This window comes from Pelophylax lessonae, assembly GCF_965119305.1.
Source record: "Pelophylax lessonae genome assembly, chromosome: 5".
Lineage (NCBI taxonomy): Eukaryota > Metazoa > Chordata > Amphibia > Anura > Ranidae > Pelophylax > Pelophylax lessonae.
Genome location: NC_138772.1, coordinates 548980560 through 548996612, shown reverse-complemented (window position 1 = coordinate 548996612; position 16053 = coordinate 548980560). Strand labels below are relative to the sequence as shown.

Sequence of the window (16053 nt, the reverse complement as noted above, 5' to 3'; positions counted from 1 at the left end):
CCATTTATGCCTAATTTAGATCATTTAGTTTTACTGTTTTTTTCTTTGGGGGGTGCAAGCAGCTGATCTTGCCTAGGCGCAACATAGTCTAGCACCGGCCCTGAGTGTAGTCAAGGGGGCGGTGACAGGGGGCGGAGCCAGGGGCGGTGCCAAGGGGGCAGCAAAATGAGGTTTCGCCTAGGGCGTCAAAAATCCTTGCACCGGCCCTGCTTGTACAAATATGGTCTTCATGGAAGAGTCATCAGAAGAAAACCTCTTCTACGTCCTCACCACAAAAATAAGCGTTTGAACTTTGCAAATGAACATATAGACAAGCCTGATGCATTTTGGAAACAAGTTCTGTGGACCGATGAGGTTAAAATTGAACTTTTTGGCCGGAATGAGCAAAGGTACGTTTGGAGAAGAAGGGGCACAGAATTTAATGAAAAGAACCTCTGTCCAACTGTTAAGCATGGGGGTGGATCAATCATGCTTTGGGGTTGTATTGCAGCCAGTGGCACAGGGAACATCTCACGAGTAGAAGGAAAAATGGATTCAATAAAATTTCAGCAAATTTTGGATGGTAACTTGATGCCATCTGTGAAAAAGCTGAAGTTAAAGAGGATGGCTTCTACAAATGTATAATGATCCTAAACACACTTCGAAATCCACCGGGGATTACATCAAGAGGCGTAAACTGAAGGTTTTGCCTTGGCCTTCACAATCTCCTGACCTCAACAAAATTGAAAATCTATGGATAGACCTTAAAAGAGCAGTGCGTGACAGACAGCCCAGAAATCTCAGAGAACTGGAAGACTTTTGTAAGGAAGAATGGGCCAAGATACCTCAAAGAAGAATTGAAAGACCCTTGGCTGGCTACAAAAAGCGTTTACAAGCTGTGATACTTGCCAAAGGGGGCAGTACAAGATATTAACTCTGCAGGGTGCCCAAACTTTTGCAGACGCTATTTTCTTGTTTTCTGTAATTTTGAAAGTGTAAATGATGGAAGTAAAATCTAACTTTTGTTGACATAATATAAGAATGTCTAATCTGTAATTTGATGCCTTTTGGAGATTTTTCCATCTTTCCTTGGCTTCTTTATGCACATTAATACAAATTTTTACCTGGGGTGCCCAAACTTTCGATCATCACTGTAGATCAGATGGTACCTACATCCTAAATTATATGGCAAATAAAAAATGGGGATGGGCTAGAGGATTTTCTTGGTACTGATAAACACACGACGGAATGTAAAATTAAAGGTATTTTATACATTTTACAAACCTTTACAAAAAATTAGCAGCAAAGCAGAAATATTGTACTACAAAGTGAAAAATGTGCATTAAAAGAAATTGGTTCTCATTGCACCCTAATGATCTGACCAAGCTGTGTTCTCATTTATGGTTATGCATGGCATACTGAAAATAGTATTTTATTTACAATAAATAGCATTTACAATTAATAATATTTACAATAAATATAATATAATAATTACATAATTTTACAACATATTTATTTATAATCATAATAATATAATATATAATTTATAATCATTTTACAATATATTTATAATAGTGTATACAATTAATACTATTTACAATAAAATTATATTATAAAGCTATAAAAGCAATGTTGAGCTACTCTGCAGAGACACTGCTGGTCAGCACTCAACTAGTTTCGCGGTATTTACCGCTTCTTCAGGAGTTTGGGGGTGAGACACCACAAAAACATTCTATAATAAAAAAAAAACATATGGCGCAAGGTACCCCCCATGTATGTAAGTCGTTGACCTAATTTTGTGTTTCTTGTTAGGGAAAACTAACATTCACCAATGGATTCACTCTTGCGGGGACCTTCAACAAATCTGCCAACTACGGCCTCCAGACTCAGGGTGTCCTCAGCACCGCCAGCGAATTTCAGGATGAAATCATGAAAAAGAAATAGTAAGTAGCCCTTTAAGGAATGCCAAACTGAGAAAGCATGGGATTGCCACTGCTGGCCTCTCCTCTGAAAATACCAGTTCCCTGGCTGTCCCGCAGATAGAGTGGCTTCAGAACTTCCTAAGTCACTGACCCGGAACAATTATACACGAGTTCTGACTTTGACTCTGGTTTGTATTTCTTTTGCGGGTCCATGACTCAAAGTATATAGGCAACTGCCAGGCAAATAGCATTTTTTGAAGGATTCTCTATTATATTTAGTATAGATTGATAGCTGACATTTCAATGACAGAATGTAAATACTATTGTTTGATGGCTAACACAGCACAACGCTCAACTACCTGATTTTATTATATATAATGTGTGTGTGTGTGTGTGTGTGTATGTATGTATGTATGTATGTATGTGTATATATATATAATTAGCTCCCATTTAGTGCCAGGTCCCCCTTTTTATTCATTTACTATACAACACTGACATCTAGTGGTAGGATTGTAGAAACTCAACAGTGTGGGATTTAGGTAAAGTTTTTAGAGCGGTAGACCTGGCCTTTTCTGCCACTTTAATTTCACAAGTAAAAATCCATAAATGTTTGCTAGGAAACTACTTAGAACCCCCAAATATTTTATTTATATTTATAGAATATATATGTATGCATCTTTTTTTTTTTTTTTTTAGCAGAGACCCTGAAAAACAAAATGGCGGTTGTTGCAATTTTTTATGTCACACAGTATTTGCGCAGCAGTTTATCAAATGCAGTTTTTTGAAAAAATACACTTTCATTGATTTTAATGCAAACAATTTTTGGTAAAATATAAAAGATGATGTTAACGCCAAGTAAATAGATACCTATCTTAAAATGATGCACGCTTGTGGACGCTTGTGGAATGGTGATACACTGATACTTACTACTTACCTTTTTTTTTTTTTTTTTTTTTATTTTTGTTTTTTTTTTTTATTGCTTTCATTTCTATCACAAGGAATGTAAACATCCATTGTAATAGAAATAAGGAATGACAGGTCCTCTTTGTGGAGAGATTTGGGGGTCTGTAAGGCACCAAATCTCTCTTCTACCTTTTTTAAAAGCAAAATATATAAAAAAAAAAAAAAAAAAAGATCTTATGCTCTAAAAATAAAAATTGATTACTTCTGCCCTAGACCAGAAGTGACGTTATGACATCGCTTTAGTCCTCCAAGATCATAGAGGCGGTCAGAGAAGGATCTGGTCTCTGTTCACCTCTATGGCCAACCGCGCAAACCGTCAGATTGTTTTCCCGGGGTATGGTGAGCCTGAGAAACACTGGTAAGTGGCTGGAGGGGGGGGGGGGGGTGGGGTGACCCCTCCTGCTGCTGCTGCTGCTGCTTCTGCTTCTGTAAGCAATCCAGCGGGTAATTAGCCACTCAAACTGCTTTTATGAAAAAGCCAATCGCCGGCTGAAAAACAAAAATACCAGGGCTATGTCTGATATCTTTAGCTATGACACTGGTAAACCACTGGCAAGCCACAACGTGTGTGTATGTATATGTTTTTTATTTTTATATATATACACACCACCAGGACTGCTGCTAGAGAGGGCCGCCCCAGCCAAACTGACCAATCAGGGGAGAAGGACCTTAGTCAGGGAGGTGACCACGAACCTCATGGTCACTCTGACAGAGCTCCAGCGTTTCTCTGTGGAGAGAGGAGAACCTTCCAGAAGAACAACCATCTCTGCAGCACTCCACCAATCAGGCCTGTATGGTAGAGGGGCCAGATGGCAGCCACCCCTCAGTAAGAGTCACATGACAGCTCGTCTGGAGTTTGCCAAAAGGCACCTGAAGGACTTTCAGGCCATGAGAAACAAAATTCTCTGCTCTTATGAAACAAAGATTGAACTCTTTGGCCTCAATGGCAAGCGTCATGTCTGGAGGAAACCAGGCACCGCTCATTACCTGGCCAATACCATCCCTACAGTGAAGCATGGTGGTGGCAGCATTTTGCTGTGGGGTTGTTTTTCAGCGGTAGGAACTGGGAGACTAGTCAGGATCGAGGAAAAGATGAATGCAGTGATGTAAAGAAACATCTCTGATGACAACCTGCTCCAGAGCGCTCTAGACCGCAGACTGGGGTGAAGGTTCATCATCCAACATAACCACCCTAAGCACACAGCCAAGATAACAAAGGAGTGGCTATGGGACAACTCTGTGAATGTCCTTGAGTGGCCCAGCCAGAGCCCAGACTTTTACAGCTAGCACTCCCCTTCCCCAAGACTGAAAATACTGCTCTCTGCTGTGCGGCCTGTGCTCCTTCATCCAGAGTGGGGTTGCTTTAATGCAGGAGGTGTGTTACTGGCCAGATCACCAGGGGAATACAGAGAACAAAAAAGCCTAAAAAAAAAAAAGAGAAAACTAATGCAACCACCCCATCGAAGGATTGATAAGCCGCAATATATGACATTTTCGATTTTGGGTTTAATACTACTATAATTATTCACAATTAACTGGATTCATTTTGTAATGACGAAGGCGACTCGTTGCTTCGTTACAGCCCTGGTGCTTGGCAGAGGAAGGTGCCTTGGTGCATGTTGGGTGACTGTATAAATGCAAAGGGCACATGTGCTCAGGGTCTTCGGCTGGAGAGCGGGGATCCCAAAGGGAGGGGGCGGATGCCCCTCCTCTGTAGAAGCTGTCGTGCGGCCTTGGGTGCTCGACCTGAGGGCCTGAAGTCAGAGAGAAGCTGAACCCAGATGTCCTGCAGAAATAACTGGAAGGGAGACACTGGAAAGGATCGGATTCTGGCTACAATGAGTACAGATCTGTGTCATGGGGCCTGTCCTGTGAGGGCCATCCCTTCAAGTAGAAGAGTCAGTGGACGGGTGTCCATCAAGGGGATGCTAGAGAGTGTCCTGAAGATAAAGTAGTTGCATCAAGTCTACTGCTAGAGAGAGCAAAAGGACTTCATTCTTCCATACAAGTGTCAGTATAGTTAAAGCAGTGTGACTGCTTCCACAGTCCTTATCTACTGTGAATAGTTCAGTTGAGTTATCCCTATCCCACTATTCCCTTCTCCCATCCAAATGCCACAATAAATACAAAGCCAAATACCCTGGACTGTTTGAGTAATGAGCAATTGGGAGTAAGGAGGGATTTTTGAAAACCCCCCAGAAACTGTCTGCAGGTAATCAGAGGAAGGCCTAAGAAGTCAACACACAGCAAGCCCTACGGGGACAGTGCTACACATCGTTTCCTGAAAACATCAAAGCCCCCTGCCCCAGTACTCCTCTCAAGAGCCCTCAGTCCTGTTTGAAAGCAGTGGGAGGAGCTATGCAAAAATCAAAATGCCTTGATGGGTGGATTAAATAGTATTTATCAGACTTTGACCCAGTGCATTCAGTAGTCAGCACTCAGTAACAGACCTGGTCAGACATGCCCCCTCCACCTCTCTACTATACAAGCCTGTGTGGGCAGTGGCGGCTGGTGAAGTTTTAAGATGGGGGGGGTGCAAGACCCCGCCCTTCTATTTTGACCCCTCCCATTTCTCAGAAGCCTCACCCCTTATAGACTCCACCCATTTTGTCCCCTGTATTTTGCTTGCGTGAACAAATTCTCCCAATATATCACATATTAAGGGGTCTCTCAGTACTAGCATATCCCATAATAAGTAGCAGGGGCCCTATTATGGGATATACTGTGAGAGACACCCTATTATGGGATACACTGACTGAGAGTGGCACAAACCCCACAGTACAGACCCCCTAGCACAAACCCCACAGTACAGGCCCCCTAGCACAAACCCCACAGTACAGGCCCCCTAGCACTAATCCAACAGTACAGGCCCCCTAGCGCAAACCCCACAGTACAGGCCCCCTTTCAATGCAGTGAAAAGCGTACATGCCCCCTTTCAATGCAGTGAAAAGCGTACATGCCCCCTTTCAATGCAGTGACCAGTATAAATGCCCCTTTCAATGCAGTGACCAGCATACATGCCCCCTTTCAATGCAGTGACCAGCATACATGCCCCCTTTCAATGTAGTGACCAGCATACATGCCCCCTTTCAATGTAGTGACCAGTATAAATGCCCCTTTCAATGTAGTGACCAGCATACATTCCCCTTTCAATGTAGTGACCAGTGTACATGTCCCCAATGCAGAGTTTAGCGTGCGTGCCCGACTGAGAGCAGTGCACTTACCTGGAGGCTGGAGCCCTGTGAGTCACGGCGGCTTCTCCTCTCGACTCCGTCCTCTTCGTTCTGCGGGAACCGGCGGGAAGGTGAGCGGCTTCTCCCTCTCCTCTTCTTCGTTCAGCGGCGGGAAGGTGAGCGGCTTCTCCCTCTCCTCTTCTTCGTTCAGCGGCGGGAAGGTGAGCGGCTTCTCCCTCTCCTCTTCTTCGTTCAGCGGCGGGCGGCGGGAAGGTGAGCGGCGCTTCTCCCTCTCTCGGCCTCTCCTCTTCTGCGTCGGGAAGGTGAGCGGCGCCGGCTTCTTCTTGACTCCTCTTCGGCGGCGGGAGGGTGACCGGGCGGTGACGGTGAGTGACTGATGCACGCACCGGCACCGCCCCCAACGAGGTCAGCATGGATGTCCTGAATCATAATTGGTCCAGGCTGGAGTCTGGACCAATCATGATCCAAGACATCACAAAAGGGGGGTGGTGTAGCACCACAGTTACACCCCAGAAGGCCGCCAATCGGTGCCTCTGCCGGGTGGAAACCCCCCCCCCCCATAGGCACCAATGAGGCGGGCGCCCCTAGTGGGTAAAAAAATTAATTTATTTTTTTTTAATCTTTTTTTTTTTTTTTTGGGGGGGGGGGGGGGGTTGCGTCCCTGCGCCCCCTATCGGTCGGCCGCCACTGTGTGTGGGGACACTTGTGTTTGACTTCAGCACTGTTCTCGCTCCTTAGCAGTCTGATCCATGTTCCCTCCTCTTCTGTTTGGCAGTCAGTTCGGTATCGGGTCGTTTCCGGTGGAGCAGCGCTGGCAAGGAATATTCGAGGAGTTCCAGAGATTCCTGGAATCCGGCTGTAACCAAGAAATGGAGGAACCTTTCCTGGGATTTCACACAAAGTCCAACAAGAAGATCCAGAGATCCCAGGAGTACCTGTGCTGCAATCAGTAAGTTGGATTATGAATGGTTTAATATTTTCTCAGCTATGTCTTTAAAATCAGAGATCTGCATTTCTGTGAGCTTCTGAGATCATTTCCCACAAGATGTTACTCTATTGTACAATGCTCTGTTCTGGGTTTACATATACTGTATAATGAGCATTCTTCCCACTGAACCCCAATGTGAGGAGCGTTCTTCCCACTGAACCCCAATGTGAGGAGCGTTCTTCCCACTGAACCCCAATGTGAGGAGCGTTCTTCCCACTGAACCCCAATGTGAGGAGCGTTCTTCCCACTGAACCCCAATGTGAGGAGCGTTCTTCCCACTGAACCCCAATGTGAGGAGCGTTCTTCCCACTGACCCCCAATGTGAGGAGCGTTCTTCCCACTGACCCCCAATGTGAGGAGCGTTCTTTCCACTGACCACCAATGTAATGGGTCATTTACAGTATTCCTTGACCATCAATGATCAATTTCACTGTCTATGTACCTTTTCTGGACGTTATTATTATTATTATTATTATTTTGTTTAATTTCATTGTTATACAGAAAATAATGTTGTCCTATAGAACAGCTCTGGGTGTAACACTAATACTTAAGTACGTCTAATTCTTTATTTTATTCATTCTTATATCCCAACTAACTCATTGCACTAACACATCCTCCTGACCTGTAGGCATAGCAATTGTCATCCAAAGTTCCTTGAGATCTGAAAGTTATTTCTGGGGAGGTAAAAAGTTTGAGAAATTCTGTTCTAGTCTCAGTTTACAAACCATCAATGATACAATGTAAAAGAAACACAGTGATAAGGTGTGGGCGGGACATATGACAGGAAGGTCGGCTGGTTGCCCTAGTGGCGGGGTACATCTTCTGTGTTTTGATTATTGTACTAGTTTGGATGGCACTGGCACACTTTACAGAAAATGGTGACCCTTTCTTCCCTATCTGTGTCCCGATAGATCTTAGTTTGACCCCCCCCCCCCCTCCCCCTCCTCCTATTACTCAGTACTTGGCTTTCCTCCAGTGCAGATCTGTACAAAGCAATATATAAAAGACCGCAGCTTAGATTTATGGGAAGGTTTGAATAGGCTGATAAAACGATGACACGTTTTCTGATGACATTTCCAGGGGGGGAACTGAGGATGACTCGGTGAAGATTGAGGACATGTTGAAGAACTTGACTCTCCAGCAGAAGCCAGAGGCCTTTCATGTGTATCTAGAGAAGGTAAGGAAAGGGACATGACATTAATACTGGTCAGCTTTACCTGCTCTTCCTTGTAGAGAAGGTAAGGAAGGGGAATACTGGTCAGCTTTACCCGAACTTCTTTGTAGGGAAGGTAAGGAAGGGGACTACTGGTCAGCTTTTCTGAACTTCTTTGTAGAGAAGGTAAGGAAGAGGAATACTGGTCAGCTTTACCTGGTCCTCTTTGTAGAGAAGGTAAGGAAGGGGAGTACCGGTCAGTGGTCAACTTTACCCGAACTTCTTTGTAGAGAAGGTAAGGAAGGGGAATACTGGTCAGCTTTACCTGAGCTTCTTTGTAGAGAAGGTAAGGAAGGGGAATACTGGTCAGCTTTACCCACTCGTCTTTGTAGAGAAGGTAAGGATGGGGATATGACGTAAATACTGGTCAGCTTTACCTAGTCTACTTTATAAAGAGGGTAAGGAAGGGGACATGACATCCATACTGGTCAGCTTCACCTGGTCGTCTTTGTAGAGAAGGTAAGAAAGGGGACATGACCTTTAATACTGGTCAGCTTTACCCAGTCTTCTTTGTTGAAGTTAATATAGGGGAATTCTGGTCAGTTTTACCCCCATCTACTTTGTAAAGAAGGTAAAGGGAATGTTGTGTATAAAGGGTAAAGGGGTGGTGTAAATACTGGTTGGCTGTACCAGGTCTTCTATGTAGAGAAGGTAAGGAAGGGGACATGACGTAAATACTAGTCTGCCTTACCCGGTCTGCTTTAAAAAGAAGGTAAGGAAGGGGACATGACCTTAATACTGGTCAGCTTTACCCAGTCTTCTTTGTAGAGAAGTTAATAAAGGGGACTACTGGTCAGTTCTACCAGGTCTACTTTGTATAGAAGGTAAGGAAGGGGACAAGATTTTAATACTGGTCAGTTTTACCCAGTCTACTTTGTATAGAAGGTAAGGAAGGGGACATGGTGTAAATACTGATCAGCTTTACCGGTCTACTTTAAATATAAGGTAAAGAAGGAGATGTGGTGTAAATACTGGTCAGCTGTACCAGGTCTTCTATGTAGAGAAGTTAAGGAAGGGGACATGACGTGAATACTAGTCTGCTTTACCCGGTCTACTTTATAGAGACGGTAAGGAAGGGGACATGACATGAATACTGGTCAGCTTTACTAGGTCTTTTTTGTATAGAAGGTAAGGAAGGGGACAAGATTTTAATACTGGTCAGTTTTACCCAGTCTACTTTGTATATAGAAGGTAAGGAAGGGAACATGGTGTAAATACTGGTCAGCTTTAATCCAGTCTTCTATGTAGAGAAGGTAAGGAAGGGGACATGATGTTAATACTGGTCAGTTTCACCAGGTCTTCTTTGTAAATAAGTTAAGGAAGGGGAATACTAGTTAGTTTTACCAGGTCTACTTTGTAGAGAAGGTAAGGAAGGGGAAATGACATAAATACTGGTCGGCTTTACCAGGTCTTCTTTGTAGAGAACATAAGGAAGGGGACATGACTTTATTTACTGGTCAGCTTTACCAGTATTTCATCTCGATGAGAACAAAGTATCAAGCCAGTCTACCATCTGGAAGCATCTATTGTCCTCTAGGGCATGCCCAAAAAGGGCAATCCTGACCCCAGAGGCACTAGATTGGATTGGGGGCAAGGTTATGGCCATCCGCAGCATTAGAGCGCTCATTACAATGATTGGAGGGCCATAAACGGGAAGCCCTCGCATAATTTTAGGTGGGGTTTGGGTGGGCCAGTTCCATAGGTGTGTGGGGTCAGTCTCAGTTGGCTGCCCAGGATTGCAGGTGCAGGGGGTGCAAATACATAAAAGGAACTGTCATGTGGTCTTTATTAATTCACAGAAATGTACTTGTATTACTAATTTGCTTGATAAGTGAGCCCCAAAATTTCATCAGTAATCCCCTGTTTGCTTTCAGGCTTTCAACTTCTCTCCGCACCCTCTGAAGAAACTCCTGAAGATGCTACATGGGACATTTCAGGCTACATACTCTGGAGCCGGGGCAAATCTCCATCTGTTGAGCATGGCACAGGAGGAAATCAAGTACTACGCCAGAGAAATCTGGGAGTTTTTCAGGTAGTGTCTTTGTCATCTCCAGGATGGACCAATAGAGCCATAGAGAGCTGAGCTGTACCCAGTGACCAAAGTACTAAAATTCTGTTGTGTGAATTTCATTATTTGCAGAGCGTTAATGGCCATGAAAGCGGAGAAGGAAAGTCGGACAATTCCCGCAGTGCAGGAGGAGGAAGAGCTGAGGTAATAACATATATAGCTTATTATAGGACTTCACCCTCATTAATTATTGATCATGAATGAGACTTTTTAGAGGGAAAACTCAACTGTGTATAATTTCCTATTTCTAGTGATGAGCTGAATCCGCATACTGTGATCCTCCCCGCCATCCTCCCCCGATTCCACCCTGACCTCTTCATGCTGTATATGCTCTACCATGAGCAGGAGGATGCCCTCTACTGGCAGGGTATAGTCCGCCTAGGACACCTGACCGACACCAAACTGCTGGAGTTCCTGGATGTGCAAAGGTACCTATTCATCTCTTCTATCTATCTCTCGGCCCTTGTGCCCCTGTGCATAAAGCCTGCTCCATAAAGACCTGGTTTGACCAGTTTGGTGTGGAGGACAGAGCCCTGACCTCAACCCTACTGGAATGAATGCCAATTGTGAGCCAGGTCTTCTCATCCAACCTTAGCACCTGACCTCCCAAATGGGCACAAATTCCCATAGAGACACTCTGAATTCCTAGGGAAAGCCTTCACAAAAGTGTGGAGGATGTAAAAGCCCACAAGTGGAGGTCGGTTCCATGTTAATGGCCATCATTTTGAAATGAAATATCTACAAGCTTGGCCATATAATTTACAGTGCCTTGAAAAAGTATTCATACCCCTTGAATTCTTCTACTTGTCCTGTTACAATCAAAAATGTAAATGTATTTTATTGGGATTTTATGTAATAAAAGTGGCACATAATTGTGAAGTGGAAGAAAAATGATAAATGGTTTTCAATTATTTTTACGAATCTATGAAATGTTTGGTGTGCATTTGTATTCAGCTCCCTTTACTGATACCCCTAACTAAAATATAGTGGAACCAATTGCCTTCAGAGGTCACCTAATTAGTAGAGTCCACCTGTGTGTAATTTAATCTCCGTATAAATAAAGCTGTTCTGTGAAGCCCTCAGAGGTTTGTGAGAGAACCTTGGTGAACAAGCAGCATCATGAAGGCCAAGGAACACACCAGACAGGTCAGGGATAAAGTTGTGGAGAAGTTTAAAGCAGGGCTAGGTTATAAAAAAAAAAATATTTTAAGCTTTGAACATCTCACGGAGCTCTGTTCAATCCATCGTCCGAAAATGGAAAGAGTATGACACAATTGCTAACCTACCAATTCATGGCCGTCCGCCTAAACTGACAGACCGGGCAAGGAGAGCATTATTCATTATCCATGGTAACTCTGGAGGAGCTGCAGAGATCCACAGCTCAGGTGGGAGAATCTGTCCACAGGATAACTACAAATCTGGCCTTTATGGAAGAGTGACAAGAAGAAAGTCATTTTTTAAAGAAAGCCATATAAAGTTCAGTTTGCAGTTTGTGAGAAGCCATGTGGGGGACACAGCAAACATGTGGAAGAAGGTGCTCTGGTCAGATGACACCAAAATTGAACTTTTTGGCCTCAAAGAAAAACGCTATGTGTGGCGGGAAACTAACACTGCACATCACCCTGAACACCCCATCCCCACTGTGAAACATGGTGGTGGCAGAATCATGTTGTGGGGAAGCTTTTCTTCAGCAGGGACAGGGAAGCTGGTAAAAGTTGATGGGAAGATGGATGGTGCCAAATACAGGACAATCTTAGAAGAAAACCTGTTAGAGTCTGCAAAAGACTTGAGACTGGGGCGGAGGTTCACCTTCCAGCAGGACAACGACCCTAAACAGCCAGAGCTACAATGGAATGGTTTACATCAAAGCATATTCATGTGTTAGAATGGCCCAGCCACAGTCCAGACCTAAATCCCACTGAGAATCTGTGGCAAGACTTGAAAATTGCTGTTTACAGATGCTCTCCATCCAATCTGACAGAGCTTGAGCTAAAGTATTTTACAAAGGAGAATGGGAAACAATTTCACTCTCTAGAAGTGCAAACCTGGTAGATGCAACGCCAAAAAGACTTGCAGCTGTAATTGCAGGGAAAGGCGGTTCTACAAAGTATTGACTCCGGGGGGTGAATACAAATGCACGTTGCACTTTCAGGTATTTAGAATTTTGAAAACTATTTATCATTTTTCTCCCACTTCACAATTATGTGCCACTTTGTGTCGGTCTATCAAATAAAATCCCAATAAAATAAATTTACCTTTCTGGTTGTAACATGATAAAATGTGGAAAGTTTCAGGGGGTAGGAGTACTTTTTTAAGGTGTTTCTCTTTCTCTCTTTTTTTCTCTTTCTCTTTTTCTCTTTCTCTTTTTCTCTTTCTCTTTTTCTCTTTCTTTTTTTCTCTTTCTTTTTTTCTTTTTTTCTTTTTTTCTCTTTCTTTTTTTCTCTTTCTCTTTTTCTTTTTTTCTCTTTCTTTTTTTCTCTTTCTCTTTTTCTTTTTTTCTCTTTCTTTTTTTCTCTTTCTCTTTTTCTTTTTTTCTCTTTCTTTTTTTCTCTTTCTCTTTTTCTTTTTTTCTCTTTCTTTTTTTCTCTTTCTCTTTCTTTTTTTCTCTTTCTCTTTTTCTTTTTTTCTCTTTCTTTTTTTCTCTTTCTCTTTTTCTTTTTCTCTTTCTCTCTTTCTCTTTTTTTCTCTTTCTCTTTTTCTCTTTCTCTTTCTCTCTCTTTTTCTCTTTCTCTCTCTTTTTCTCTCTTTTTCTCTTCTTTTTCTCTCTTTCTCTTCTTTTTCTCTCTCTTTCTCTTCTTTTTCTTTCTCTCTTTCTCTTTTTCTTTCTCTTTCTTTTTCTTTCTCTCTTTCTCTTTTTCTTTCTCTCTTTCTCTTTTTCTTTCTCTCTTCCAAATGATTGAGTTCAGATGTTTCCATTGAAGGGTACGCTTTGAAACTTGTGATAACAGTTTGGCGAAGACATTTTTCTTTTCCACCATGACTGTGCCCCTGTGTACAAAGCCACCTACATAAAGACATGGTTAGACGAGTTTGGTGTAGAGGAACTCAAGTGTCCTGCACAGAGCTCTGACCTCAACCCTACTGAACACCTTAACGATGAAATGGATTGTAAGTCATGTCTTCTCATACAACATCAATACCTGACCTCAATCCTACTAAACGCCTTTGGGATGAGGTCTTCTCACCCCAAGGATCTTCAGTAGGTTTGAGGTCATGAAGGATCTCGAGTGTCCTGCATGGAGCCCTGACCTCAACCCTACTAAACACCTTAGGGAAGAAATGGATTTTGATCCAGGTCTTCTCATCCAAGATCAGTACTTGACCTCACAAATAGGCACACATTCCCACAGACACCCCCAAGTGTGTGTAAAGCCTTCCCAGAAGAGTGGAGGATGTTATAGACCCAAAGACGGGACCACTGTATATTAATGGTAATGCTTTTGGAATGGGGGGGCACCGCCATAATAATGACCATGGTTTTGCAATGGGGGAAACTTCGTATTAATAGCCTTGGCTTTGGAATGGGGAGGAACTCTATATTAATGGCCATTGTTTTGAAATAGGATGTCCAACAGCTCAACCTTGTAGTATCAGTTTGGCGAAGGCACTTTTCTCTTTCAGCATGACTGTGCCCCTGTGTACAAAGCTAACTCCATAAAGACATGGTGTGACCAGTTTGGCATGGAGGAACACAAGTGTCCTGCACAAAGCACTGATATCAACCCTACTGAACACCTGGAATGAACACCAATTGTGAGCCAGGTCTTCTCATCCAACCTTAGTACCTGACCTCACAAATGGCCCAAATTTTCACAGAAACCCTCCAAAATCTTGTGGAACAGTGGAGGATGCTGTAGCCCCAAAGGAGGGGTCACTCTGTATTATTGGTTTTGGAATTAAGGGCAACTCAATAAAAATTACCTGTGGTTTTGGAATGAAGGAACCACTTATTAATGGCTATGGTTTTGGAATGGGGGGAAACCAGGATATTGATGGCTGTGGTTTTTGAATGGGAGGACAACTCTGTATATATGGCCACCATTTTGGAATGAGGCGCAACTCCATATTGCTGGCCATAGTTTTAGAACAGGGTGTCCTACAGCTCAACCTTGGAGTATAAGTTTGGAGAAGACCTGTTTCTGTTCCCCCATGACTGTGCTCCTGTGTACAAAGCCAGCTCCATAAAGACATGGTGTGACCAGTTTGGCATGGAAAAACTTGAGTGTCCTGCACAGTGCCCTGAACTCAGCCCTACAGAACACTTTCGGAATGAACAACAATTGTGAGCCAGGTCCTCTCATCCAACATTAGTACCTGACCTCACAAATGGCCAACATTCCCACAGACACCCTTCAAAATCATGTGCAATGTCTTCCCAGAAGAGTGGAGGATGTTATGGCTGCAATTTGGGGTCAACTCCATATCAATGCCCATGGTAATGAAATAAGATGTCAAACAATGTGTGATGGTCAGTGATCCACAAACCTATAGATCTGTCTATCTTGCCCACCATCACTATAATTTTACATTTACAATTTTTTTTGTTTGTTCTTTTTGTCTGTCTTCTTTAGGCAGCTGTGGCCTCTTAAAGAAGTGAAGCTGACAACCAATCAGGTAAAAGAGAGATACGCAACCACTGGCATGCTGCATACGTAGCATATAATATGGTGTTATGTGGTTGTTAGTGACTTCTAAAGAGAACATCCAGAGGTTCTCTGCATGTCTTGTTCAGTTCTGAGGTTTTACTGGCCATCCTAATTTATAGATGTTCCCTTTTCATTCCTTTCCTACAAATACATCACAACCTTATCTGTGCTGCCCAGTAAAATCTGCTGCCCAAAGCATGTGCCTAGCTGCCCTGTATGCTCCATATAGAAACCAGTGCCTTGCCTGTATGCCATAATGTATATAGTAAAGGGTACCTGTCACATAGGTAACTGATGCTCTTGTACTAATAATTACTCAACCCCCCCCCCCCCCCCGCCCATATATATTTTGTGTGCTGTGAGTTTTCTGTTTTATAACTGTTTTTAGGCACAATTCACTAAGCCATAACACATGTAATATTTGCTATGTTAGTTATTTTAGCTTGTAATGGTTGCAATCACTAAAAATGACAGTTGTGTTGGATAAGCCTTGTTCTAGCTCATGGAATTGAAAGCTGTGACTTTGGAAGGAGTAGAAGGAAGTGGCAGAGAGATTATAGATTTCAAAAAAGTTACAGTTAAGTAATGTGCGTAATGAGTAGGAGTGCAGTAACAGTGGGCAGGGCATGAGGGGGAATGGATAAAAATACCCGAGGCTATCATGCAAGTAAATTAGAATCCAGAGGTCAGGTAACAAACAAAGTGTAGGGGTCAAGAGTAAGTAACAAACAGAGTTCAGGAGAAAGTAGCACAGAGTTCGGGGGTCAGGAGTGAGTACAGCACAGAGTGTATGGGTCAGGAGTGAGTACAACACAGGGTTCAGGAGAAAGTACAGCATAGGGTTTAGGAGTCAGGAGCAGGTAACACACAGAGTGCAGCGGTCAGGAGTAAGTAACACAGAGAGTTCAGGGAATGGGATTAAGTAATGTAATGCAGAGAGTTCATGGGTCGGGAGTTGGTAATGCAGAGAGTTCAGGGGGTCAGGAGTAGGTAATGCAGAGAGTTCATGGGTCGGGAGTAGGTAATGCAGAGAGTTCATGGGTCGGGAGTTGGTAATGCAGAGAGTTCAGGGGGTCAGGA

At 43.3% G+C, this 16053-nt stretch overlaps 1 protein-coding gene across 1 annotated transcript in view; it reads left to right on the top strand.

Moving 5' to 3' along the window:
• Nucleotides 1–16053, top strand: part of ALS2CL (ALS2 C-terminal like) — a 145475-nt gene that overhangs the window by 87112 nt on the left and 42310 nt on the right. Inside the window, exons 16-22 of the mRNA XM_082259229.1 lie at nt 1792–1922; nt 6834–7007; nt 8127–8223; nt 10134–10291; nt 10400–10471; nt 10579–10755; nt 14899–14941. Coding sequence (XP_082115355.1) covers nt 1792–1922; nt 6834–7007; nt 8127–8223; nt 10134–10291; nt 10400–10471; nt 10579–10755; nt 14899–14941 — 852 coding nt within the window. The remainder of the gene's footprint in view (nt 1–1791; nt 1923–6833; nt 7008–8126; nt 8224–10133; nt 10292–10399; nt 10472–10578; nt 10756–14898; nt 14942–16053) is intronic.